This window comes from Fulmarus glacialis, unplaced genomic scaffold, assembly GCF_000690835.1.
Source record: "Fulmarus glacialis isolate BGI_N327 unplaced genomic scaffold, ASM69083v1 scaffold29776, whole genome shotgun sequence".
NCBI classification, from domain to species: domain Eukaryota; kingdom Metazoa; phylum Chordata; class Aves; order Procellariiformes; family Procellariidae; genus Fulmarus; species Fulmarus glacialis.
In genome coordinates, this window is record NW_009220816.1 from 6,364 (window position 1) to 31,762 (window position 25,399).

Below are 25,399 nucleotides of genomic sequence, written 5' to 3' on the forward strand. Positions count from 1 at the left end.
CACTGCTCACCAAAGCACATCAAGTTTAACTGGCGTAATGCAAAACGCCTCAGTCATTCTCTTAGTGAGTGAAAAGATCCCTGATTTGTTATCATGGGATACCTTTCACATCACCAGAGCTCATACAGATACAGCTCTACCCCCCTCTGCTTCCAGGCACTGGGCAAGGCCACCACCTGACTGCCAAAGTAAAAATGGTGAGAGGAGTAGCAACAACAGGGCAGGAGAAAGAGAAATAGAGCCCAGAGAGTCACCTAATCTATGCCTTCTGCTATCTTCTGCCCGTGGCAAAGCAACTCTGCACTTCCCACTCTTCAGGCAAGATGCAAGATAAGCACTGGGAAATGGATGCTTTCAGCTGAATCCCAAGTGAACGTGCAAAGATGATCTAAAACTCGTCTGCCTGCAGAGGATTCTCCATCACTTATGGACACCTCACACACACCCCTGGCCTATACAACAACCCCTCTTCAGTACAGGATCAAATGTGTTGTATGCCCTTTCACAGCAAGCAACCACATGGCTCTCCTTCAGACTGCAGTTCTTGAGAACTATTAACGTACACCAACAACAGACAAAGTGCATAATTTTATGGGGTGGTACCACATAGTGAAATCCAAGGTCCTCACTTCAGCAGTAAAGTTCATGCTGGCCACAGAAAGATTTATTTGGAAAACTTTCACTGAAAACATGCAGTGGAAATATTTTCCATCCAGCTGACCTTGGAGAGTGTGTTCAACAACTAACATAAAATAACAAGCTATTATTAAAAAAAAAAAGTTAATTCTATGTCTGACATACAGTTTGTTTAAAGTACCTTGAGAACCATGATGGAAAAGCTTTCCACAAGATGCTTATCAGAGCTAAAGTTAGACAGAACTTGCTATCTGCCCAACTCCAGACTTACTTTTTACTCGGTGAGCATTAAACACTGTGCAATGAGTCTATGTTTATAAATTCAGCAGTTATATAACATCTGTGCACAGGGCACTGTGCAGCCAGTACAAAGAGCGAATAAATAAAGAGGAATTGGGAATTCCAAGAGCAGCTGACATGGTTTAGGAGCACCATGGGACTTGAACTCATAAATCACTTGGGCCCTTTAAAAATGCTCCTCTTAGGACACAGACTCTCAACTCAGTGTGGAGCAGTTAAGAGAACTATTTTTCCCCTCTCCAGTTTTAGAGTCAGCCTATGTCGGGATAGCCACTACTTCCACAGCTCTGCAAGAACACAATGTGCAAGAGCTCCCTCAACCCCACTGCTTCCCACACAAGCGGTCGTCCTCGCTGGCTGGCTGTGGTGCTGCTGAGGCTGACCAACAGCCACCAAATCCTCCCCAGCAGTTAAGGTGGTGGCCGCCAGGTGGTGGGTGATGATGACAAGTGCATGACAGCAGCGCTCTTTCCAACTATTACACCCAGGTTCAAAAGACACTGGCTGTCCATGCTCTTCATCAATAACAATCTCAAAGACCCAGCTGGGTCGTTGAGATTAACTGGATCGTCTAAGATCCCTCCTCCTGCAAACCGCCAAATAGTTCTGGTACCTTTTTTCCTCAGTAGACTAAAAGACAGGTTTTTTTACTGCTGTCAAAATTATACAGAGCAGTTTACAACTATAGCTAAGTATAGGCTAAGAACACACAAAACAGGTACTGTACTATAAGGGTATAGGTGAACAAAGAAGGACTGTAAGTATGATTTCACTGAAAGCAGTTATCAGCCTGCAAATTGCTTCTGATATTATTGTTGTGGAAAGCCAAATCCAGCTATAACTACACTGTGGTTAACCATAATCAACATAGGGAGGGAGCTGGTTAGGAAATTCCCTATGATACTTGTCTCACTTTGATCTTTAAGGGCTCTCTAAATAGACAGTGTGCCTGTGAAGTACAGCAGGGATATGCATATATGAAGCAGGGTCATGTCAATCAAGAAAAGTCAAGCTAAACAACTAGTTTTCAAACACCATCTCATCAAACTCTCCAACAATTCTGAGCACAGGCCTATTCATGACATACAATGGCCCCACGCATCTCTGCCTGATGGAAAATGAGTTGGGTGAAGTTTCCCTATGCTATAACCACAGCCTGTAACAGGCCAAATCTCCAGTCAATTGAGTCACGGTGTCCCTCACAGAAATCAATACCCCTGCAGAGATTCACTCTGGTTAGGAAACAACTTCACCCTTCCCCAGCAATGGTGGCTTCTGGTTTATGCCCAGAGAACTCCTCCAACATTGCAGGGCACATTCTCCAACCTCCCCTACCTCTGCCCAGCTTCCACTGAGAGCATAGCTGAAACGAGCAGGTTACTGCTCTCAAAAACTCAGCCACAAAGCAGCCCCAGATCAGAGCAGTCCTATCAGCTGCAGGTGGGGCACTGTGTGTAGCAGCAGAAGGTACCATCCCTCCCATGCCTGTTTTGCTCATTGCATTGCTGTGACACCATAGCTGAAGCAGAATACAGCTCTACGCATTCACCAGAAAAAATACAACCTTCCAGTGGGGAATATTCTCTACTGATCCCTCTTACGCTATTTTATAATTACATTGTGCTGTTTTTTGTGATATACAGAACATTGTTCGACAGATCAGAGAATATAAATCTTCGTCTACCTTTTGTCTCTTCCAAGCTGTTTCCAGTTCCAGTTTAAAAACCTCTCCTCATCTTAAGCAGATCAGTCCCTTTACATAGGGTTAACTCACTACACTTAAAAAAGCTATGAGGGAGCACCTAGTCGTCTGGACAAGAGCAGCTTGGCAGGGAAGACTACGTTGCTCTATTTCTGCGTAGCCAAATCTCACTAGATATATTGCACTATTTGGAAAAGTGCTTTTAAAAAAACCAACAAACTTTAATGCCAATTATGCCTTATTATTTTTAAGTCATTCTCAAAATTACAATGCGATGCAGTAGGTCGTTAAATGATGTATGTTTCTTCTCTCCAAAGCCAGGCACAAATTTCTTTGTAGTACTAACTCTTATACTGAGAATAACAGAACTACAGATGGAGCCATGCAGCTCCCGCAGCAGAGTAAAATGACACTAAATATCGAAGAGAAACATTCACTTTACCTGGTCTGGTCAGTTCACTAAAGAGCTGAAGTAGAAAACAAGGATCATAGAAGTCATCAAGACTCTCGACACTTTCATCTCTATATAGTGACACGTGTACTTCCTGAAACCAAATCCAAACCAGTATTTGTAAGGAGCAACACCAACTTCCAGCTTGGTTTCAAACTTCCCCAACCACCTCATCCCATTATAAAGCAGCTGATACCAAACATTGCAAAATATAATGCAACATCGGGTGAGACATGCTGTGTTTAAATCTGGCTTTCACCATCAGGGTTCCAAAACTATTTCCCCTGACTAGTACAAACAGATATAGAAACATGTTAGCAAACTGTATGAAAGACCGAAGAGCCCACTGTCAGTGGATCCTTGGACAGTCAAATTTAACAACTGTTTAAAAGTCAAATTCTGGTCTCACTTACACATGGCAATCTTTGCAGTGCTGCACAATCACACCTGCCGACAAGATGTGGTCCATATATTGCAATTCATTTGAAAAGTGCTCCTAAATAATTAATTCCAGCCCTCCTATGAATTTAAATTACTCTCCTGATGTAAACAAATTGCAATATATTACACGAATGCAAGAAAGAAATTACTGAAGTGAAAGGCTCTTTTTCTACATCAAAAGAAGGATAATTCAGCAGTCTGAACCAAAGCACCTGTGATGACAGGAGACGGCGATGCTGAGGAAAAGACAGAATTGTCTTCATCATCTTTTCTCGATCTAGCAGACACAGAATCTCCTCCATGCTTGGCTGCTGCCATAGTGACTTCCCTAGACTCTTACAAGTCTTGTGATGCTCCACAGCGGCTGGACCCCATAGCAGGATTCTTAAACATTGTTAAAAGTAAAGGCATTAGTCAACAGACTGCTAGCACTGAGCAAAAAGCAATTACAGAGGATATAAATTAGTATTTAAATTTTCCCTTCACTTGTATTTATTATCCTGTGGGAACTTGAAACTAGAACTCGTTTCCCTGGCAACACCTTTTTCATCCATCCAAAAGCTTTTCAAATTCAGTCTGAAGGTGTCTCATTAACTATTTCCTACCCTGTTAATCCAAGTCAGAACCTACCTTCTCAGAAAAAATGCATTTTTATTTAAGCTACAAATGCAGGTAAGTATGATAGCAGCTGCATGAAGAGAGAGTGATCTAGACCTGGTCAGACAAGCTTGTCTCAAATGCAATTGATATTTCAAACCAGCATCACAGTGGTTCAGTAAAACATAAATCCTTACTCTCCCTCTCCTACTTGCTCCTTAGACCCCATTTACTTTGCTATTGTGCTTAACGTGCTATTGATATTGTCATTTATTATGTGGGTACTGCCAGCAGCATGCCTCACTATCAGTGAGGCAGCTGGAGGAATGGTGTTAGGCTTCTTATCACCCAGAACCTGAAGGCTGCCATTTGTAACACAAGCTGGGCTCTGCTGCGTTGCATGTACAGCACTTTTCATGAATGTTCTCTATATTCACTCAAACTCTTCAGTGCTGGGATCAAGTCTAACCAAGTGTCTAGCTACCAGTTCACTTCAGGGTACAGAATGAAATTGTTTCTCCTTTTAAAAGGCTGGGACCTAACTACCTCTGAAATTAGTCTCCTCCTCACATAACACCCTCCCATTTGCAAACACTTTCAGTAAAGATTTATGCAGGATGCGGCTAGTGCCAGAGCCCTGGCTTGTGGAAGCCACTTCAATTCCCTGCTAACAAGAACCTTCATTTCCTGTCCCCCTTCACAGGCTGCAGTGATTATCTATATTCTCAGACAAAACTAAGGGAAGTTCTTAATTCAGAGTCCAGTCCTGCTCCAACTGCCTGAGCCAGTACTCTTGCATTGCTGTTAATATTTATGCCAATACCTCAAAGACAGAAAAGTGCATTTAAGCAAGGCAGACCAAAAACATCAGTGTATGTAACTAACTGTTAGGAACAGACTTCCCTGAGGACTGCTTGGGCACAGGGCCTGAAAAGAAACTGGTTATTTTACACAATACATGGTGCTCTCTTATGAAGCATATAGTTGTATTGCGCTATAAGGACAGCTACAGTCCAGACTGATGAAAGACAAGGAAGGCATTGATACCATGTTAGTACCCCAAAACTAACAATACATGTGTTAATGCAAGAGGTTATACGTCACTCCTCCACTGGCATATTCCTCTCCTCTCCAGCAAAGCACCAGAGCCAAATATCATGCATAGAGGGTCAAGATCATTGAAAAGGGCAAGGGCTGTGCTGAGTGGCGAATCCTGTATCCCAAGGGAAGAGGGAAGGGGAAGGAGTCCTACACTAGCAACTTGTGCTTTGGCCTTCACCTGTGATGAAATCCCTGTAGTGGGTTCTTACTATGGAGAATCAGGGACTACTGAAATGAGACAATCCCTCACCCAACCCACAGACACTCAAAAGTTTGGGCAACACACAAGAATTACGTTAAGAATAGAAATACATAGGAAAGCAACATTCACCTCTAGGTTTGACCTTGCTCACTGTTTATGTCAGTTAAAAATAAGACCCTGGAAAAATGCCAATTGTGAGACTGCTTATTTGTGTGTAGTTAGTCGAAAAAAGGAAGGTGGTCAGCCTACCTGGAATTTATAAGACTTTGATTATTCTTCTCATATAACTGAAGCAGTAGCAGTATCTTCTGATCTAAGAACGAAGAAGAAACCCGAAGTCACCACCTATGAAGATGAAAACCAGATCTAGTAGGAAATACCTTTCCCAGGCTAACACACTTACCTACAGCACTCAGTGTAGCCCCGTAGGCACCCAGCAACACAGCAAGGTGACTGCTCTCACAGAGAGAAGGGCTGAGTTTCACAACTGTCAGCAGTATATCCACCAAGGCCTCTGAAATAAACACACAGCTTTAGCTTTGTTGCTTTCTCAATTAGTGCGTATATAAATACCCACATGCATATACCCTCTCTAAACAGGTGCGCATACAGTACTGTACATTTTAGATCAAGATCTATCTCTATAAATACCAAAAACCATTTCCCTGACCACACTAAAGGATGATTACAATGCATTTAATTCAAGTGGAACAACTTTTTTTGAAGAAGTTAAAACAGTATTTCCAAGCTGGACATACAAATGTTATTGTGAGGTGAGGTCCACAATGTGGCACACTACCCTGCAGAATCTTTCCATGTGTACACATTTGCTCTCTGGTTAAAAAGAAGTGCTATACCCTATCCTACCATACTGCAGCTCCCTCCTTTCCCAGGAAGGCAGCTTAAATTAGCTCAGGAGTTGCACAGAGTAAAGGCAGACATCCCAGCAACCTCCCCAAGCTACTCAAGAAGTTGCAGCAAGAACTTTTAAATTCACACTCCAGCTGCAGTTATTTATCAAAATGCCTCTATACTGTGCATTTAAGCAGGGGTCATCACTGCAGAATCCAATCAGTCAGCAAGCTACAGCAAGCTCTGTCCTGGGGTGTACAAAAATTATCCACCTTTATTTTATAACTAGTTGAGAAACAGATCAAACAAGTGATCAAAGGCAAACAGGGTATCTGTGGCAGATTCAAGACCTGAATTCAGATTTCTTTACTCTCAGTATCTGAAAAGGCATGGGCTTTTCCCCCGACTATCTACAGGAATATAAAATGTATGTCAAAACAAAACAGATCATAAAGACAACAGCCTGAATGAATGCACTCTTGACACCACATTTCTGAATTAGTGAAGTTAGCCTCAAAGAATCCATCTTGCTGCTCTACAGAAATACATTCAAAAGATAAAACACATACAGCATGCAGCAAATCTGTTACTTATTTTTAATTTCACTAAATTTGTGACTTCACAAGAGCTTTTTGCTCTTTTCAGGTGATTTAAAACTTCAGTTTGTTTACATGATGCTCACCGATATACACAAAATTCGTTATCAAGATACTGCCCTGAGAATTTCCTCCCCTTTTCTTATACGGCTCCTTCAATCACTGAATCTCAAAGCCCTGTGCAGTGGGAAAAAGCTGAGGTGTATGTAGATGAAATGATTGGTTCAAGGTCAGGTAGTATTTCAGTTGGCAGTGACAAAAAAACCAAAGCCAATACTACACATGAACTAGCACCCAATTTATATTACTCATGGAAGGATATTCCTTGTGAAAGGTGGCAATATCAAATACACATTGATTAAATCAACATTTTTGATACAACTTGCAAAATCAACTTAAAATATTCTGTATCAATCTATTTTAAAATAGGTTTAAGCGTCACGCACGTTTCTAGCAGAACCTATATACATTTCAGTGACCTTACACTAACAGCCTCACAGAAACCAAAAGAATAAATTCAAGATTTCAACAGTTAAAAAACAAACAAACAGTAGTTTTAGAAAACATTAAGTGTTTAAAACTGGCAGCCATAAAATGAATGCAACATTTGGATCCAAGTAGAGGTAGAATTTAAAACTAAATGCTAATATTCTGGAATTGTTTAATAGCTCTGCAAGTACATGTAGGTGGATAGGTTACTGGATGGATAGAATATAATTCGAGAAAGACAAGATTACTAAATATAGTTAAAGGGAAGAAGAAGATAAAAACATACCTCTTGTCTGGATGTTTGTGCCATCTTCTTCTCTTGACCTCAGTATGGCTGACAAAAATAGAGAGTGCTGCGTGACCATCATATGAAGTTTGGAGAGTTTGACTAATCTCTGACTAAGTGAGGATTCTTTCTTGTATAATAACTGAATAGCAATGTTCAGGACTTTCAAAAATGCTTCATCTCTGTAGCGGTACCTTTAGAAGCAAGGATCACAGAAAAGTCAGACCCCAACCAGAAGGAAAGCTGCTTGAAAAAAAAAATCTGTTTAAGACATGAGAACTTTGCAAAGAAAGCAAATTTAGTAAAACCAAAACAAATTTAAAAAATTGACACACACCCACCGCTTTCCCTGAGCTGTTTAGATCCATTTTTTTTTAAGCTATACTGGTATCTTAATTATAGAAAAGAGAATCAACACACAGTCACACTTGTAGCTGCACTGAACTTAATAAGGGATTAGGATTTTGCCTAAAACCCTTCAGACAGCAACCCTTCAGATTAACACTTCTACCTCCACAGAAGCCAAGATTATCCTAAACTATTTTTCATTTCTTTTATTTAAATGGTTTACATTTAAAGGTAAAAGATCTGATTCTGTTTTCATATGAACTGTATTTAAGAAATACCTTAAATAAAAAGAAAAGAATTTATGAGCATAAATTCTTTATGCCCGTCAAAAAGAAGCTAGTTCAGCTATCTAGTTAGTTATGTTAGTTATGCTAACTGGAGCACAAAATCCAAATCTGCCTGCAGTTGCGCAGGTTCAGGCTCCAATGAAGCCAGTGGATGTGACATAAAGCACATCCTGAGAAACAAGGAGCATCGTCAAACCTGACTGAATTCAGGGGAGAGAGGATGTTTCCAGCATAATGCAGGACAAGGCCAAGTGAACAAAACTGTACCTCCTACAGCAGCTTTGGTGCATCTCAAAATTACTTACTTGAGTCCCGCCTTCACAAGGCTGTACCACTCATCTGGGTCCACTTCTTCAACAAAGCGCTGCGCACGCAGTAAGTAAAAACAGAGGTTTACATTTAGCACATAGAGCTTCTACAGATCATAGAATCATAGAATCATAGAATCATTAAGGTTGGAAAAGACCTCTAAGATCATCAACCGTTAACCCAACACCACCATGCCCACTAAACCATGTCCCTAAGCGCCTCATCTACACGTCTTTTAAATACTTCCAGGGATGGTGACTCCACCACTTCCCTGGGCAGCCTGTTCCAAGGCCTGACCACTCTTTCAGTAAAGAAGTTTTTCCTAATGTCCAGTCTAAACCTCCCCTGGCGCAACTTGAGGCCATTTCCTCTCGTCCTATCGCTTGTTACTTGACAGAAGAGACCAACCCCCACCTCGCTACAACCTCCTTTCAGGTAGTTGTAGAGCGCGATGAGGTCTCCCCTCAGCCTCCTCTTCTCCAGGCTAAACAGCCCCAGTTCCCTCAGCCGCTCCTCATGAGACTTGTTCTCTAGACCCTTCACCAGCTTCGTTGCCCTTCTCTGGACACGCTCCAGCACCTCAAGACCAGCAATTTTTGTTCAACAGACACACTAACAACATGCAAGCCAAACACTCAGATGGGACAATCAAAGGACAACAGGGAAGAAAGCTCTTGGATACAACAATCCTACCTCCCGATTCAAATGAAACTGCAAGTCTTGTTTTGTTGGTCCTGGGAGCAAAAGGGAGCATATGGACTGTATGCAATTAAAAAGCAAGCTGGTCTGTAGGTACCAAAAAACCCGGAGTCTTGAAACTCTTCACACTCCCCAGGCTTGAAAGGAATAAAAAGTCGGCAAGTCAAAGCAAGAGACTGCCTCTCAGGTACTAGGTGTTTGTGCACTTCCAATGTGCTTAGGCTAACCAACCTCTGCATGTGGCAAACAGATATGATACCTGGGTGAGCTGGGTGTACATGTTCTTTGCAAAAACCGATCTTCCCTGAAATGCTATAAACCACAATAAACAACAATCAGTTTTAAGAAGACTGACAGCTGCACATGCCAGCAGTCCCGGTAATGGTAGATGCTAACCTCGTCAGGCCTGCAACACCATCAGGATGAACCTGAGGTGGCCCCTCAGGTCCTGCAAGATTCCCGTCCTGCACAGTCAGTCATGTCCTAAAATGGAGTCTTGCCAGAAACCATAAAGAGGTCAAAGGCAGACTGCAAGTCTGCAGAGACTTTCATTTGTATGTCTTACATGGATCTGCCTACCTTACTGAACTACAAAAAAAACCAGTAGTACAGAGATAATGATCAAGTAGTGTTCTTTATGATCAAAGTCCGGATTTCTATCTATGATCAACTGGATTTCTGCCACAGACCTCAGAGGGCATGGCAGGTGGGTCTTGTCGAAAGTGTCTCTATCACTCTATCTTTTTTTTTTTTTTAAATAAAAACATCCACTGGTAACCTTTGGTTTTTAACTCCTGAACACCTCAAACTCTGATTTTCAAACGGGACTGTTAGCAGAAAGCCATCATCAAGAATAACTCAAAACTGCTTCTCATGAAGGATTAGCAGGACTAAGTTAACTCTGTAAAAGCTATTAAAAGCTCACAGAAGCCATAATCTATAAAACAGAAAATAAAGTCCAATCTATATTTACCCAAGATACAAGAGCACAGTAACACATATGCACACAGTCACATTCTGGCAATACAGATAAAAAGAACTCTCACCAATAATTCTTCTAGCCTCAGCAGCATGGACCTCTCCACTTCTTGCTTGCTTTCATTTTTACAGATGTTGTACATGACAATTAACTCCTTCATGCAGGCTGATAACAGGCGTCTCCTCCAGGAATGCAGCTCTTCGGAGTTTTCAAGCACTCTAGATATGGCATCTGCCACTGTCCAACTGCAGAAAGATATTTATTTATTTATTAGTGTTATAACATGCTTTTTGTATATACTAAAGAGGTCCTGCAGACAAAGGTTAAAGTGACAGATTCTGAGGAGAGGATGCTATTATTGTTCACAATATTTGCACTCATGCATATCTATCACAATGCTTTATGGGACAAATGTAGTCCTGAAACAGCGCAACTGGATTTGCCTACCTCTCGTTACTTTCTGCTTTCTCAAGAGCAGCAGGAAGCTGGTCAATAAGGTTTCGCAGCCCTTTGCTTTCTGAAGATGGCAACAACTTCGAAAGAACTTGCAGTTTCACAGTGGTCTCATGAGATGCTTCTGTGTCTTGAAGTACACCACAGAGCTCCTTCCACAGAGCTTTCCTCAAGACAGGTATAACAGCTGAGACAACTGTTGGGAGGGAGCAGGGGACACAGGTTTCACCATCTAAGTGTGTTAAGCAACAACAGACTTATAATTACAAAAAATCCCAAATCACTTTTCTAATCAAGTTTCTAGGAAATTATACTACAGTAGCTGCTAACCTGCTACACAGAAGTGCACTCTATATTGCCCCATAGCACCATTAGGAAGTATTTAGCATATGTACCAGACAACCACTTGCTACACAGCTGAAACGATTAGACATGGGCAAACAATGCAGACCTTCAAAAGAGGGACAACTTCCTGATAAGAAGCCTTGTCCTTGCATCTCAGGAAGGATGAAACCTTACCAGTTCTCTGACTCTGGACTCAAAGGAAATTTTCTCTCACAGCAACAGAGAGCTAGCAGGTACCTTATAAATCAAATCAGTCAGATAGCAGTTTCCCTTTCTCTTCCCATCCTATACCTTCCTGTGTGCTGATGAAATGTTTTCACTACTTGAACCTCTCCTAGATAGAGCTAGCCTTCTCCACGAACCACTACAGTCAGTTTGTTTCTGTTGCTATTCACATTTCTATGCAATAAGAGCAATGAAATCAAAGTGATCCCGTTCTGTCGAGTTGAATCCTAACTAGTAGTTTTGCTGGTAGAAAATTTAACAGTCTTGTCAATTTAATGCTGCTGTTGGTTTGGAAAGTTTTGGACTGCCAGCTTAGGAAGGCATTACTGTAGGAAGCTATATTTGGAGATTTATTTTAGAAGAAAGTTTTGGACTCTTACACTTTTAAAAGTGAAAGCTTATGTTCTGCGAAACCATATGGTTATGACATTCCACTCACTAGACAGTGTTCTATCTATGCTCGAGAAAAAGTTTTTACCTCCTATACTAAACCAAGATAAGCATGAAGACAGATTTTTACATGCACTAAGTATTAAATAAGGGCTTCAAAAGAGAAAACTGGGCAACAGCAACTGTAAGAGTATTTTGCTTCAGTCTAACAGCCAAGCTTCATTACAGTCCTTTACCTTTTATGCTGCACAGGTGTTTACCAGAGAATCATTAAAAATTAAATAAGTAACTTTTATCACCTCTACTTATGGTGAAGAGGATCCATGATTTTAAGGCCAGCAGAGCCTATACTGAGAATCTGGCCTCCCAAATCATGCATAGAGATCAGTTGTGGCTTTACCTGAGGAAGGTCGGGTGAAATCATACTGGTCTCTGCATTGCAAATACACATTAATGAGTGGAAGAAAGCTCTCCATGTTCTTCCTGAGGTACTTTCCAGTGGCACTGTTCAGACACCACAGCTCAAACTGCAGCAGGTGAGTCCTACAGTGTTTCATCAGCATGCCCACAATGGCAAGGGAGGTTTCTGACCTCTGGTTAAGGCAGTGAACATGAACCTCTACACTGACTGCATGTGCAAGGACTGGCTCGCTTCGGAGAGCCTGAAGGAAAACTTTCTCTAAATCTTTGCTGGCTGATGCTGACATCAATATCCCCAAAGCTTTAATGTGCTCTGTGGATAGCAGTAGTTCTCCTTGTTGGGGCTGCCTTTGGTAGCTCTCTTTAAGGAGCTGCACCAAAATCTGTCCATAGAAGCTTAACCGTTTCCCTTTTTTAGGGGATTTTTCAGATTTCTGAGTAGTCAAGCTCATCTCAGGAAGTCGCAGCATGGTTAAAGTGATCTCCTTCAGCTGAGCTGCAGCCATGTATATGTACAACTCCTCCAGAGCCTCCAGCTGGTGAGACTTCTTGGGAGAGACCTGGCTTTTGTCTTTCCCCACAGCCTGTAGCTCATTCAAGACACTTTTTGTGACAGCTTCAAAATACTTCGATAACACATGTTTGTGATCCATCCTCTGCAACATCGGGGCACCCGTTTTCAACAGCTGGAGCACACCAGAATTGAGGTGAGCCGACAGGAGCTTCACAGCGACAGGGTTTAAACTGTGCTGAGGAAGAGAACGTTGTTCTAAAGCCAGGAACCAACTCTCCAGCGTAGGATGTCTGAAAATCAACATGAGTGTATCTTCTAGTGTCTGTAACAAATGGTTGTAACAGTATCACTGAATGGACAATTATAATTTGGGGGGCGGGAGGGGAGGTGGGCGGGGTGCAGAAATCATTCATCTGCCTATTTTCCAGAGCATGTTTATTACAATTACTGAACATGAAATTGCCTATTAAGTGGTCAGAGGGTAAAAATATTAATGAATTACAAGCACATAAATGCCATTCTTCCAACATTTACAATGTGGGAAGCACGCCTTCACTCAACATTCTCCACATGTCTAAGCACATTTCCAGGGGAAAACTGTATATTCTGGGGTTTGTCAATATGATTCCATTCTAACCTCCACAAATCCACAGAACAGATGAAAGGGGGGCAAAAATTCACTCCTCCGAGTACCTAATTTTCATAACCAGGCTTTACACAAGGCTTAGGGAATAGAATTTCTTTTGCAAAGGTGAGTGATCTCGGTCAGGACCTCTCCTGACTGTATTCCATCTCAGGGGTCAGACTGTGGATGATGCAGCTTGGTCAAATCTCCAGACAGTAGTTTTGTAACTGCTGGACCACATGCTCAAAGTTTGTAAGTCCTCTTCCTAGACCTTAACAGCCCCTCCCTGCATCAACCTGTTCCCATTCCATACAACTCTGTGAAATACACAGTGTATGATACCCTGTTCTCTCCCTGCCCTTCGGAGTACCTGACAAAATGTATAGCAATGCTTCTATAAAGCAGTAAAATCCTATTGAAGCCCTTACAAAGCGAGCATATGACAGATACACTTTAATCCTAACTGAAATCCCAGAAATCCTCATGACTATTATCAAGTCACAGCACTCACAAAGCCTGATCCTTGCTAGATCCCCTGTTCTCTGTCACATTTAGCCAGTTCCATGTTTGGTGATTGGTGAAAATATATCAACATAATTTGTGCAGAAAAATCGTTCACGTTTAAGATCATTTGCTTTAATTAATGGCTCAGCAAAACTAATGACTATTTCCCTAGAGAATAAATCAAATCAAAATTTACTAACAGTTGAGCTTCTGGCCTGTATATCAAGGGATTTGGTACCTTGTCATTTGAAGACTCCTCTGTAATCAGAGATTCCTCATCCATAAAGAGATCTGATTCAGTTTGATGCTCTTCTCGTTTCTGCTGATTATCCAACTCTATCTGATTTCCCCGGCACAACAAGCTGCTCAGCAGGTCCACATAGAGGTCAACAAGGTGAGGACCGAAAGTTTTACTAAGCTGTGAAAATACAGACACCTTGGAAGTTGAGAAAAGAGAAGAATGGGAGCAGAAGGATAATTATCCAACAGGAACAGAAATTAACTAAGAACTTCGTAGATTACAACCTTTTCTGGGGGAAGGAATCACTCCCCTCTGTAGAAACCTGATTTTAAGAGAAGTCTCAGGGTGCCAAATAGATATTTAGAGATTTTCATCTATACTGTGACTTTTGGTGTAACACAAGCCAATGAATTTCACTCTCTGGAGAGGCTTCTTATGGAGACCCAGGAGCTGGATTAAAATCTGGAGTTTATTTGCACTACACACAGATCAGTAAGGTAACCCATGCAAAGCAAATCCAAGCCGCCTCAACAATTAGAAGGATAGACATTTGTTTATAAATTAGGTGCAGGTTTGTCTGGTGCTTTATAACCTCAGTGAGAGCTGAGTACATGAAAAAGCTGCAGAACCGGATTCTTAAGTTTTAACAGCCAAATCATTTGTACTTGGTGCATTAAAATAAAACAAACAAATGTGCAATATCATCACAATATTGCTCTTACACTGCCAAAGTTCTCCACTGTGGATTTCAGGTATAGCAACACATGCTTTACTCCTAACAAAAGCTGTTCAGGCGGGAGCTGGGAAGCCAAGTCTCTCAATGTTGTCTGGATATCGTCTTCCAGTAAGGTATTGCTTCCTCTTTCATAGGCTGTCTTTAGCAAAGCGGTAAATACAGAATCCAGGGCCACAGCAGATTCTTTGCATACCTCTTTGCATTTTTTAAACTGTTTAAAATGGAAAAAAACGTAAAAGAAAAATGAAGGTTAGTATGACTCAAAAGTTTCTTTAGCTACCTCTGTTTTGAAATGAGTTCTGTGCTAAAAGTGGGACTGAAGCTCCAGGAGCATACGTGTACAATCCTGCAATCACAGAGCTAGTCAAAGGCGTCCCATGGCAAATCTGCACATGGTCACTGCTGCGCTAACAGAAAAACACCGTAACCCCTAGCACAGCTGTTCCATGCATTCCCAACCCATACCTGGGTGAACTCCAACCACTGTAATCTCGCTCCTTGGGCCACATCACACATTAAGCTACACTGTGCCTGATGAGAGGCTGTAGTCTGGGTGACTGTGTACAACCCCTGAGCCCTGGCTTCACTTCCCAACCACAGCACAGACTTCTCGTGTCATTAGAGAAAAGCCCTTGAGCAAATTTGTGTCCCAATGTGATCAAGAAACAATACGGAATTAGCTTAATGTAAATGCACTTTCTGCTGGAAATGTAACCTTTATACGCTGTAAAGTTTTACAGTAACACTGGCTAGTGACTTCAGGTATTCCATACCATAGGTTCCTGAGATTGCTGGGGTATCCAGAGTTTATAGTACTGGTTAAACTGATAGAGCTGAGGATACTTAGAAACTTTCAGGGACTGCAGATCTTTATCATAGAGCTGGAACATCAAGCAGAGGGCGAGGGGTTCTCTCTGAGAGTGCAGGAGGTCAGTGAAAACAGCAACAAGATACTCTACGATGTGTGCTCCTAGAAAAGCAAAATAAAAAATTAAATTTCTGTTGAAGTAATCTGCCTGAGCACAGACACTAAGGCAACCCTCTTTCCTTAAGGCCTGGGCAATATGCCATATAGCATCATCTAGGAAAGTACTGAATAGGATTAAAAGGTGTTTGTGATAACCTAGACAGGTGTTCCTGACCACTGAGGTATCTGGCAAAATCCTTCATAAGTAGTCCTTGCTGAAGTAAATAATCACCCCACTTTAAGATAGATGCTCAGGTTGGCCTATTTCATTCCAGATAATCGTAAAACTAACTCCGCCTTTACTGTGTTGTGCTAAACTTTTAGGAATTTTGGTGGATAAGGACCCCAGCCAAGCACCACCTAAGAGGAGAACTGATTTGTACTGGGGGGAACACGCCCAGGTTAACACGCACTGGTTAAATATGGAGGATTTTCTTTCAGAACCGGGACTTTCAGTCCCACCCCTGGTGCTACTCAACAGCCAAATATACAGATGACTTAGTGAGGTGCTGTGGCGTTGGCAAATCCTGCTCTGAGGCCAACTGCTGCCCCTGTGACTCCTCACTCCATCAAATCCTTTCCTCAAGGAGGTGGTAGAACTTTGCAACATTCACCCCTGGAGCTTCATCTCTGAAGAAGTTTTCTTTGGAAAAAAGCATCCATTTTCTATTCAACAGTCCAGTCCTCTCTCCCCTACTGACTGGTCTCAGTGGAAGAGCTGCCTACAGCTTTTGAAGCCACCTTCCTCTCTTGATCTGCATATTCTGTGATTAAAACACTCTGTTAGCACGGACACTGTCTCTGCACTGCTCCTCAGTCCCCTCTACACCGTGCTCAGAGCCCAGGGTCATTCTCCTCCTCTACTTCCCTGCATCTCACACGGGAAAGGTGGGCTCTCTTTTTCTAACCTGGGCAAGTTTGTTTTCCCATAGTAGGAGCTCCCTAGAGTCAAATGGCAGTTTACAGAATGCCTGCATTTCCACCTATTTTCCCTACTCCAGAAACCAAGAACGAGCTTCTTTAGGGTCAGGAAAAAAGGACAGAAGCACCTCCTAAGCTTTAATGCCTCTCTTGAGCAGGCAACACCATGGATCTGCACCTCCTTCTGCTTGCAACAAAGATAATAAAATGTCTTGAGGAGCTCATTGGGTAAGAATGATCCCACTTCCACTCCATTAGCATAGACAATACATAGAAACAAAAAAGTCTGTACCTGTTCCATTTTCAGTCTGAAGCAACAGTGTATTCCTGGCTTCTAATGCAGCAGGGACAACAGCACTAAATGGAAATGTTTGAATAATCATGTCTTCATTTAAAGTGAACCCAATTTCTTCATCTAAGCCATCACTGCCCTCAATTAGGACATCCACCATATCCAGAACATCTATTAAGTGAAGAAAAAATGTAAGCAGAGGATTCAGACTAACTAGAAAACAACGGAGGTAGAATCCAACACTCCAGGAATACAAGGCAGCTTCTGAATTCCCAAAGCAGAAAAAATGATGAAAGACACATTTATCTAGGAATGCAAGGGTAAATGCAACTGTAAAAATCACTGTCTCTTACTGTGTGCTTAACTTTACTTTTTGCCTTTCAACACTGTTGTCCAGCTGGCAGAAGTAAGGGAAGGGAAGAGGTGCATCACCTACTGCTATCAGGATGGCATTAGGTAAGAGCATAACAGTGACAGGAAATGTGTATGGGAAAGTACAAAAGCAGCAGCCACTTCTCCCCATTAAAAGAACATCCTGAGCAGTCCTTGAAAAGCTTCTCAGCTCTGTATGGCCAGAGAACCGAATCTTGGTCATGAAAGAGTCAAAGACAGCTTTAACATATGAAGAAGATACCAAGTATTCCATGGCTGGCATTACATCCCTGTAATACAGTCAACTCAAGGCAACTGATCCATCTGGTACTGAGTGTTAAACTACCTCAATTATCCTACATTTATGTCCTGCAAAATCCTACGCATGGACTGTTATAGCAGAAGAGCTAGCACATAGCAAGTTGTCCAAGTGTCCACATCTGTAGAATTTTTACTTTGTCTCCAGTAGGGCTGTGACTGGTCCCAGAAAGGGGAGGAGCAGCAAAATTCCAGCTGTGTGCCTAGGAGTAAGAAAGTTCCCTGGGCACCCCAGCCCTTTTCTCCTGGATGAACAGGTATGAGCAGCCTCAGGGAGAGGAACTGTAATACTTTGCATTTTAGTTAGGAAACGCTGTTGGAGGAACCTGAAGAGAGATTTAAAATACTGTTAAAATGGCATAACTGCATCAGAAATTACTTTTGGGGGTAAAGCGGTAACTTTGCAATTCAGACTTCTACTTCTGATACTAAACACAACTGGAGGGCTGAATCCTGTAGGTCCTTACTTGAGCAGTTGTTCTATAGTTATCAGTCGCTGTTATCAGTTATAGTTATCAGTTATCGTCTGCAGATTAGGGCTAGAAAATTTGGCACGAAGTCTTGGAATTTTCTGTTGTTGAGGGAATCACCACATACCGTCAATGTGAGAGATGGGGATGCTGACGTTATCAGAGTCTTGTTTAAACATATTAACTTGGAGCATACTGGCTTCCTGAACAAGGTCTGCTGCTTTATCTGTATATGGATAGGGATTTGTCACCAGTTTCAACAGGATCTGTTAACAAAGGTTGAGAGAGAAATTTAAGTGCACAGGCTATTAAGTCTACGAGAACCATATCTTGTTAACAAAGACTATGGTCCAGAAGTGGTTGGAAGCTGGGAAAGTTTTAGGAGTACAACTTCCATATACTTCTGCAGGAATCTGCCTATGATTACTGCTGTACATGGGACACTGGGTCTGGTGGAAAAAGAAATATTTGCTGCAATTTTGCACCCAAAGTGCTACCATAGACTGAGTCCCTGGGGAAACTGCAATGAAAAGGAAGCATGGGCATTTAACATCCTGAAAAGTAAACAGGAAATGACAACTTTTCTTGTAAAAGACTACAATTTACTCAGGTCTGATAATTTTGGCAGGTATTGCCACATAAAGAAAAGAGAAGATAAGAGCTACCCCCCCACACAACACACTACCCTTATATCAACAATGCTGTAATAACAACTTATCTTTCTGGATCTAATTTTCCTCCAAATCATTTCACTGTCCTCCCACCCAAGACAAGAAAGATGTCACCTCTGTATAAAGAATTACAAACACTGCTTTTCTCAGAATTCATTCACTGTTCTTTGACAGGTTTCTCAACAATAGCAACAAAATAATTAGTTTCCACTAATGCTATTCTTGGCATTATTTATCCAGCTAATTTGAACAGTTGTTACCCTTTCCAAAAATTGAATCACTGCTTCCTTTTTGTCTTCTTTTGTATTATCCAAGTGTTCCAGCCAAACTGAAAGTTCCTTCCACGTGTACTCAAACACTCCACTGTCACGTAAAACCTGTCCAGAAAACCAAAGGGGAGGGGTGAAAAAAAAAACCCAACTAAAATACAAAACCCAAAAAAACCACAGATCTTTTTGTATAGCAACTTCATGTTTTCTTTTTCTTGGAAGGAAAAAAAGAAGAGCAGGCTGATGAAAAGACGTATCTGTCATTCTCACCCCCCCAGTTCAAGAAGCCTTATTCCCACTCACCAGGGCCACTCTAACTGCATAACAGAAGGTAAAACTGAATGCATTTTTTAAAACAAAATCTGCCAAGACCGTATCATCTGATCTCAACATAACTAGGGCCAAGGCCTAGTGTCTTCATCACGGCTGTTTTGCTTACTGCTCTCTCAGCCAAAGCAGTGAGAGGTGAGGCATGACTATGTTACAGGTGACAAATGAAACCCGCTGAGCTTTGCCAGACACACACAGGTGCTGTAGGAAAAGGGCAAGAAGCAGTCCTGGGGCAGAGAAAGGAGGGCTTTAAGAATGACCAAAGCAAGAGGCAAAACATGGCTTACTTTCTCACAACTGGGAAAATCAGCTGAGAGCAACTTCTTTCTGCTCCTGTCTTCTCAGAGCCTCTCCTCCTCTCACCTGCTGTCTGTAGCACAAACCCAGCACAACTCCACTTGGTTCCTGCCCTCACACTGACTATGTGTACGGGATGGATCCCATATGCACCCCATTCAAGTATGCTGCAAACATCTATTCACCAGACTGGGCAACGAGCACATGGCGATCTCACTATGAACGTTCATTCCCATGCATGTGGAACACGAGACTTCTACAAGGACCCAGGGTGCAGGAACCTGCTTCAACACATGCCGGGGCAGCATGCACCGTCGTGCTACCTGCAGTGCTGCTCAATGCAGCAGCCTCTCTGCTGCTTCATTGCTCAAGGCCTACAGTGCAGGGACACAAAGGAAGAGAGGCAGCTGCAGCACAGAGCCACAGACAGGGCCAATCCATCTTGCTGGTCCCAGCCTGCAAAAGAGCCTTACGCTGGACAGCTTCAGCAGAGCTAGTGCGTCCCCTGTCCCATCACGCGTCCTGAAACACCACGTGTCCCCTGCAACGGGGGCTAATACAATGCTGTCTCACACGCTGGCAAGGAAGGTCCCCCTAAGACACAGCCAAAGTTAAGAGCCAGGGTAAAGGCTAGCAGGACTTTTGGTCTAACCGCGTCAGTCCTTCTGTTGTCAGCAGTCAGTCAACACAAACCTTGCTGAGGTCAAAGTTGCCTGGGCACAGAGCATTTGTTCCCTCCACCTTAGTAAATCTTAAAATTTCAGGGGAGCTGCTTTAAGGGGGTTGTACATCTTTATACCATTATAACAAGAAAAAAAAAGCGCCATGCCCTTAAAAATAGCCTACAGAAGGGTTTTTGAAAACTACTGATGTAATATAAAGGAAAACCATTGCTAAATTAAATCTAAATCAGGCTACTTATGCTTAAAAGAGTTGGGCAGATGGATAAACAGTCAAATAAACAAGCTGTTGTTCATGACCACAGCAAGGTCCAGGCAGAAGTGCTGGCATACTCATGGTTGCTGTGGGTAGACACAATTCTACTACAGTCAAGTAACAGGCATTAAAATATTTAGAAATTTTTGCCCACTTTCATGCTACCTAAATTCAAGCCCTTAGTCTAAGACACCTAAATTAGGAACTTGGGTGACCCTATGCTCCGTCTGTAAAAGAAAGAAAGGAGGAGGAGGGAGAAGAGGAGGAGGAAGAGGAATGGCTGTCTGAAGGACAATCCAGATGACGGGCGATTTGAACTGCACAGTGGTAGAACCACCTGCCCCTCATTCTCAACAACAGAAGAAACCTTGACCAACTTCATAACTCTGGTATCTACGTTAAATGACTGTAATTATGCAGGATGAATCCGTGCCTTTGTTTCTCCCCACACACAAAATACAAAGGAAGCTACCACAGCTCATTCGCTCTACACTTGCTCTGTGTACACCACGATCAGCTATAAAAATAACACTGCTGCTTACACGAATCTGACAGGACAATTCATTTAAAGAAAGAAAAAAAAAAAAGAAAAAAGGACTCATTTTTAAATAATTAACTATTTTTAGCAGAGATATCTTGAAATAGGAATACACTTGCAGGTCTCATGAAAACAGGCAGGAACAGAATGTGAAATCCAAAAACACGCCTTCCAATTATATGGCACTGTGTTGAAAAATAAGCAAAACACACTCATTAACATCTATTCTTAGCAGCCTTTCTGCTGACATAACTGCCCTAACTTCACTGCTCCTGTATTCTCTTCAGAGAAGATGAAATGGACTGAATCTAAAAGAGGAAACAAGAATGAGTCAGCCAGCCCACATCTCCACTCAGCAAAAGAATTCAAAAACACTACAAAAACTGGACTGGGTAGCTTTTGATTGAGACATTCATTAATGTGAGACAAAGTTAACCTGCCTTTAATCCCTTGCAGGGATCAACGGCAACTAAAACCTAATTCAATCACTGTAACTTTGGTGTAGTGGTTTGGACATTACAATTGCACCCTGTAATTGAAGCTAAATGCAGAAATTAAATGCACAAAGCTGTATACAAACTTGTATGCCACTATTACTACGGGACACTGCACGAGGAGCCCTGTTCAGGACTTAGAACAGCTTTTTGGATTTTCTCTTGGGGGGGACAGCTGTTTGGTTGGGTTTGTTTTTAATGTAGGTCTCTATCCCTACTTAGATAACTAAAAGATGCCCAGTTTTAAAAAGATACTAGAACTGACTGCCGCTGGTGCCCTCATGATACTTGTAGTTGATCAGCACTCCTAAGAAGTCAGATAACTTATTTAAATGCACAGAAGGGGATTTTAATTCATTTTTAAGACAAAAGTACTCCTTGCATCAGAGCTTGCATCAGCTTGTAACAAACAGGACTATTTTGCAAGGCCAGAGCAAACTAGCTAAGGCTTTAGGAAGGCTAGAGTGATGAAGTACAGATTAAATAAACAAGGATAAAAAAGAAACATCAAAAATAATCTCTTCTTGATCAAATTCAAGACCTTTACAGGTACAAACTACATCAGTTTATTACAGTATTGGAATTAATTCAGCCTAGGGGGGGTGGGCAAACATTAAAGATATTTTCCTTACTATTTCATCAACTGCTGCAGCAAATTCAGTGACAGCATTTACTTTCATAGAATATTTGGCTAGTAAGTAGTTATCTTATAGCAATTTCCAAGAACTTTCCCAAGAAAACGGGAAAGATGACTGTTGGCCACACAACTATGCAGTAAAGGTATCTGCTTTAAGAAAAATTTTAGAACACAGAAATTGTAGACCAATGGGATATAGTGAATATCCTGGTATTTCAGACCAAACGAACACTTACCTTGATGATTAGTTTTTTGGTTGAAATTTTCAGATGAGAATGCTTACTTGTAACAAACATTTTCATCAGTAAATAGAATACTGATTTTTCACCAGATACCTTCTCTGTCTCAGAAACATCCTGAAAGAAAAATATATTAAAATTCCCCTGGTACAGCAACACTGTACAGGATTATGTTGCACTGAAGCAGATATGTAATAAAAGTAAATTATTTTATAGACCTGTCCAAAAATACCAAGGCCAGAAATGAATGGGATCATTTATACTACTTTGCATTCAGTGAGCCAGAAAGATGAGTACAATGTTTTTTTGGAAAGTGGAAGAAGAGGAGTAACAGAAACACCAACTAAAACAAGGGTCCAAGATAAAGCCACCTTCCTCCCCAATCATCCATCCCACTTCTATTTCTGTTATCCCCAGGAATTCAGATTTCCTACAAGTGAATAAGAAATATAATAATTCAAGAGACTGATCCCCAAAGAACAGGAAAACACCACAAGTCACAGGGGTGCTGAACGCTATCTGAACATCAAATGACAATCCTTCAGCCACTTCCCCTGCTCTTCTCACTGACTTGCATTTGATGTCTAACAACTGTAACCCTCTGCAACATTGCCAGGTTTGCCTTTTATCTTTTCTATTAAAACCTGTCTAAACTAGAAGGACAAAGCCACAAGAAAATACTTTAGCTTCTTTGCCTGTTTCCAGGTTTTCCTTTGCTTGCTCTTAACTCTCCTCAGTTTTGCTTTATGGCCATCTGGAAAGGACAGAAAATCTCCTACAAGGCAGAGTCACAGTCACAACACCCATGGGTCTCTCTGTTTCCCCCCAAAGCTAGGCCCACTCTTTTCTCCAGACACAAAAAGCAGGCTCTCTACAGCTCTGTTACTTTACATGCCTGCAATAAAGAAAACAGCAGGGGCCTTGAAGGCTTCCCGTAATTATGGAGAGGAAGGACAGCCTTAACAAATGCCAGAATCTTCCCTGCGAATGGGTGGGATGGCTCCCATCAGCAGCTCATTTCCTTGGTCTGAAATCTCAGGCTTTCCAGACAAGTGGAAACCAGCAAATTCTGACTCTTGCCCCTCTCCAAGGACAAGAAGAGCTGAAGGAACTTTGTCCAGCCCTCTTCAGGGAGGCAAAAATTTCTGTCCTGTAGAAAAACTTTTCAGCTTAGAAGGGATTCTTCACTAATGCTCAGACTTCAATTCCTACTGGTTTTACAAAAGGGTCACCTCCTAAAACGACTGGACTGGGACTAGTTTAAAACTAGGCAGTGCCAGATGTAAAGATTTGAGGACAAAGGCCAAAGAAACATAAATCTGCCTTGAAGTCTCTTACCTGTATTCTGAACCAGGCAAATTTATTTGCAGGAAGTTCCAAAGCCACTTTCAGTATATGGTGCTGCAGAACAGGAGGGACCTCCTCTCGGAGGCCCTTTTCAGTGACGATACCTGAGGTTTGAAAACAATACAATCAACTTCATTTTGGTGTACCTTCCTGAGATTTCAAGAACACTAATCATTTAGGGTTTCAAACCACCACTGTGAGATAAGCTGGCAATCCACAAATTTTCATACCATGAGATCCCCAGACACACTATGGTTGTATTTGGCCAATCTAAGGCTGGAATCCAGCCCTCAGCAGGGAGAGTCTAACACCTGCCCCCGGCACAAGCCATCATTGGTGCATGGGAATACAAAATCTCTTCTATCAACTTCAGTAACCCTGAAAAGCTGTCCCCTACAGGAAGTAAAGAGGATGGATAAACTGGAGACCAAAATACAGAATTTAAGTCAATAACAAATCTTAACACTTAGCTATTAGAGTATTTGCTACAGGCAATGCAACTTTACACTTGTGTCTCTCCCTACATCACTTTTATCATCTGCTCACAACGACTGCTTTGGCATAGCCTCAAAATAATTCACAGGTCACACAGCTTTGCAGAGACCCTCGCAGCATGCTCCAAAAATTGACCTGCCCACACTTTAACTGCAGTTGACATACAGAGATCTCTGAACTCTGAACACACACACACACAGATCAGCTGTATAAAGCTTTGGTGTCAGTGTGCTTTTCATAGTCTGTATAGTGTCTTTGTGGTCCACATTAGAGAGAGAACAATAAACTTTAAAAATGTAGCATCACTACGAAGTCTACCCAACAGTAAGACCAAACAATAAAACTCTACCAGCTGTGTAAAGCACATATTGCTACAAGGTAGAGAAACATGCTGCCTTTGGAGTGTATGTTTCAATCAGGGTGAGGGGAAGGAATGACAGAACTCTCAAGCTGGCATCTGAGAGAAGGAAGTTTCATGATTAATTTACACCATCATTTTCTACCATATCATCTTTCATCAAAATTAATATCCAGGCTCACTTCATTACATTTGTTTGAGAATGACACTTTATTTTCCACCCTGTTCAACTTTTTATTTCATACTGTAACAAAATATACCATCAAAGAGATTTCTGCCTCACAAAAAGGTGTCCTGCCTTTTGTCCATTTTGAAAAAAGCAGACCAACACAAGAAATAATGGGATAAACAGGATATGTGATTTGGTGAGTCAACAAGTATACAAACCAATTAAATATGCTTTGACAGAGGGAGGAAAAACCTCACACATGAGACAGTTGATTCAGAGGCGTTTTTTCTTTAAAGCCCCTTTTTTAGGTTAGCAAATGTGATGCCCATCTACAAGAAGGGCTGGAAGGAGGATCTGGGGAACTACAGTCTGACCTCGGTGCCAGGGAAGGTTATGGAGCAGATCACTTTGAGTGCCATCACGTGGCACGTACAGGACAACCAGGCGATCAGGCCCAGTCAGCATGGGTTTATGAAAGGCAGGTCCTGCTTGACCAACCTGATCTCCTTCTATACAAGGTGGCCCGCTTAGTGGATGAGGCAAAGGCTGTG

The 25,399-nt window shown here is 41.8% G+C and overlaps 1 protein-coding gene across 1 annotated transcript in view; it reads right to left on the reverse strand.

The window, feature by feature from the left end:
- Nucleotides 1-23,930, reverse strand: part of URB1 (URB1 ribosome biogenesis 1 homolog (S. cerevisiae)) — a gene marked incomplete at both ends in the record, with an annotated part of 28,935 nt that extends 5,005 nt beyond the window's left edge. The window contains 17 exons of the mRNA XM_009580889.1: nt 3,081-3,183; nt 3,743-3,914; nt 5,680-5,743; nt 5,834-5,944; nt 7,654-7,847; nt 8,594-8,652; nt 10,343-10,520; nt 10,723-10,924; nt 12,089-12,944; nt 13,990-14,169; nt 14,715-14,939; nt 15,502-15,698; nt 16,909-17,079; nt 18,196-18,334; nt 19,000-19,116; nt 22,477-22,596; nt 23,818-23,930. Coding sequence (XP_009579184.1) covers nt 3,081-3,183; nt 3,743-3,914; nt 5,680-5,743; nt 5,834-5,944; nt 7,654-7,847; nt 8,594-8,652; nt 10,343-10,520; nt 10,723-10,924; nt 12,089-12,944; nt 13,990-14,169; nt 14,715-14,939; nt 15,502-15,698; nt 16,909-17,079; nt 18,196-18,334; nt 19,000-19,116; nt 22,477-22,596; nt 23,818-23,930 — 3,201 coding nt within the window. The remainder of the gene's footprint in view (nt 1-3,080; nt 3,184-3,742; nt 3,915-5,679; nt 5,744-5,833; nt 5,945-7,653; nt 7,848-8,593; nt 8,653-10,342; nt 10,521-10,722; nt 10,925-12,088; nt 12,945-13,989; nt 14,170-14,714; nt 14,940-15,501; nt 15,699-16,908; nt 17,080-18,195; nt 18,335-18,999; nt 19,117-22,476; nt 22,597-23,817) is intronic.
- Nucleotides 23,931-25,399: the final 1,469 nt, after the last annotated feature.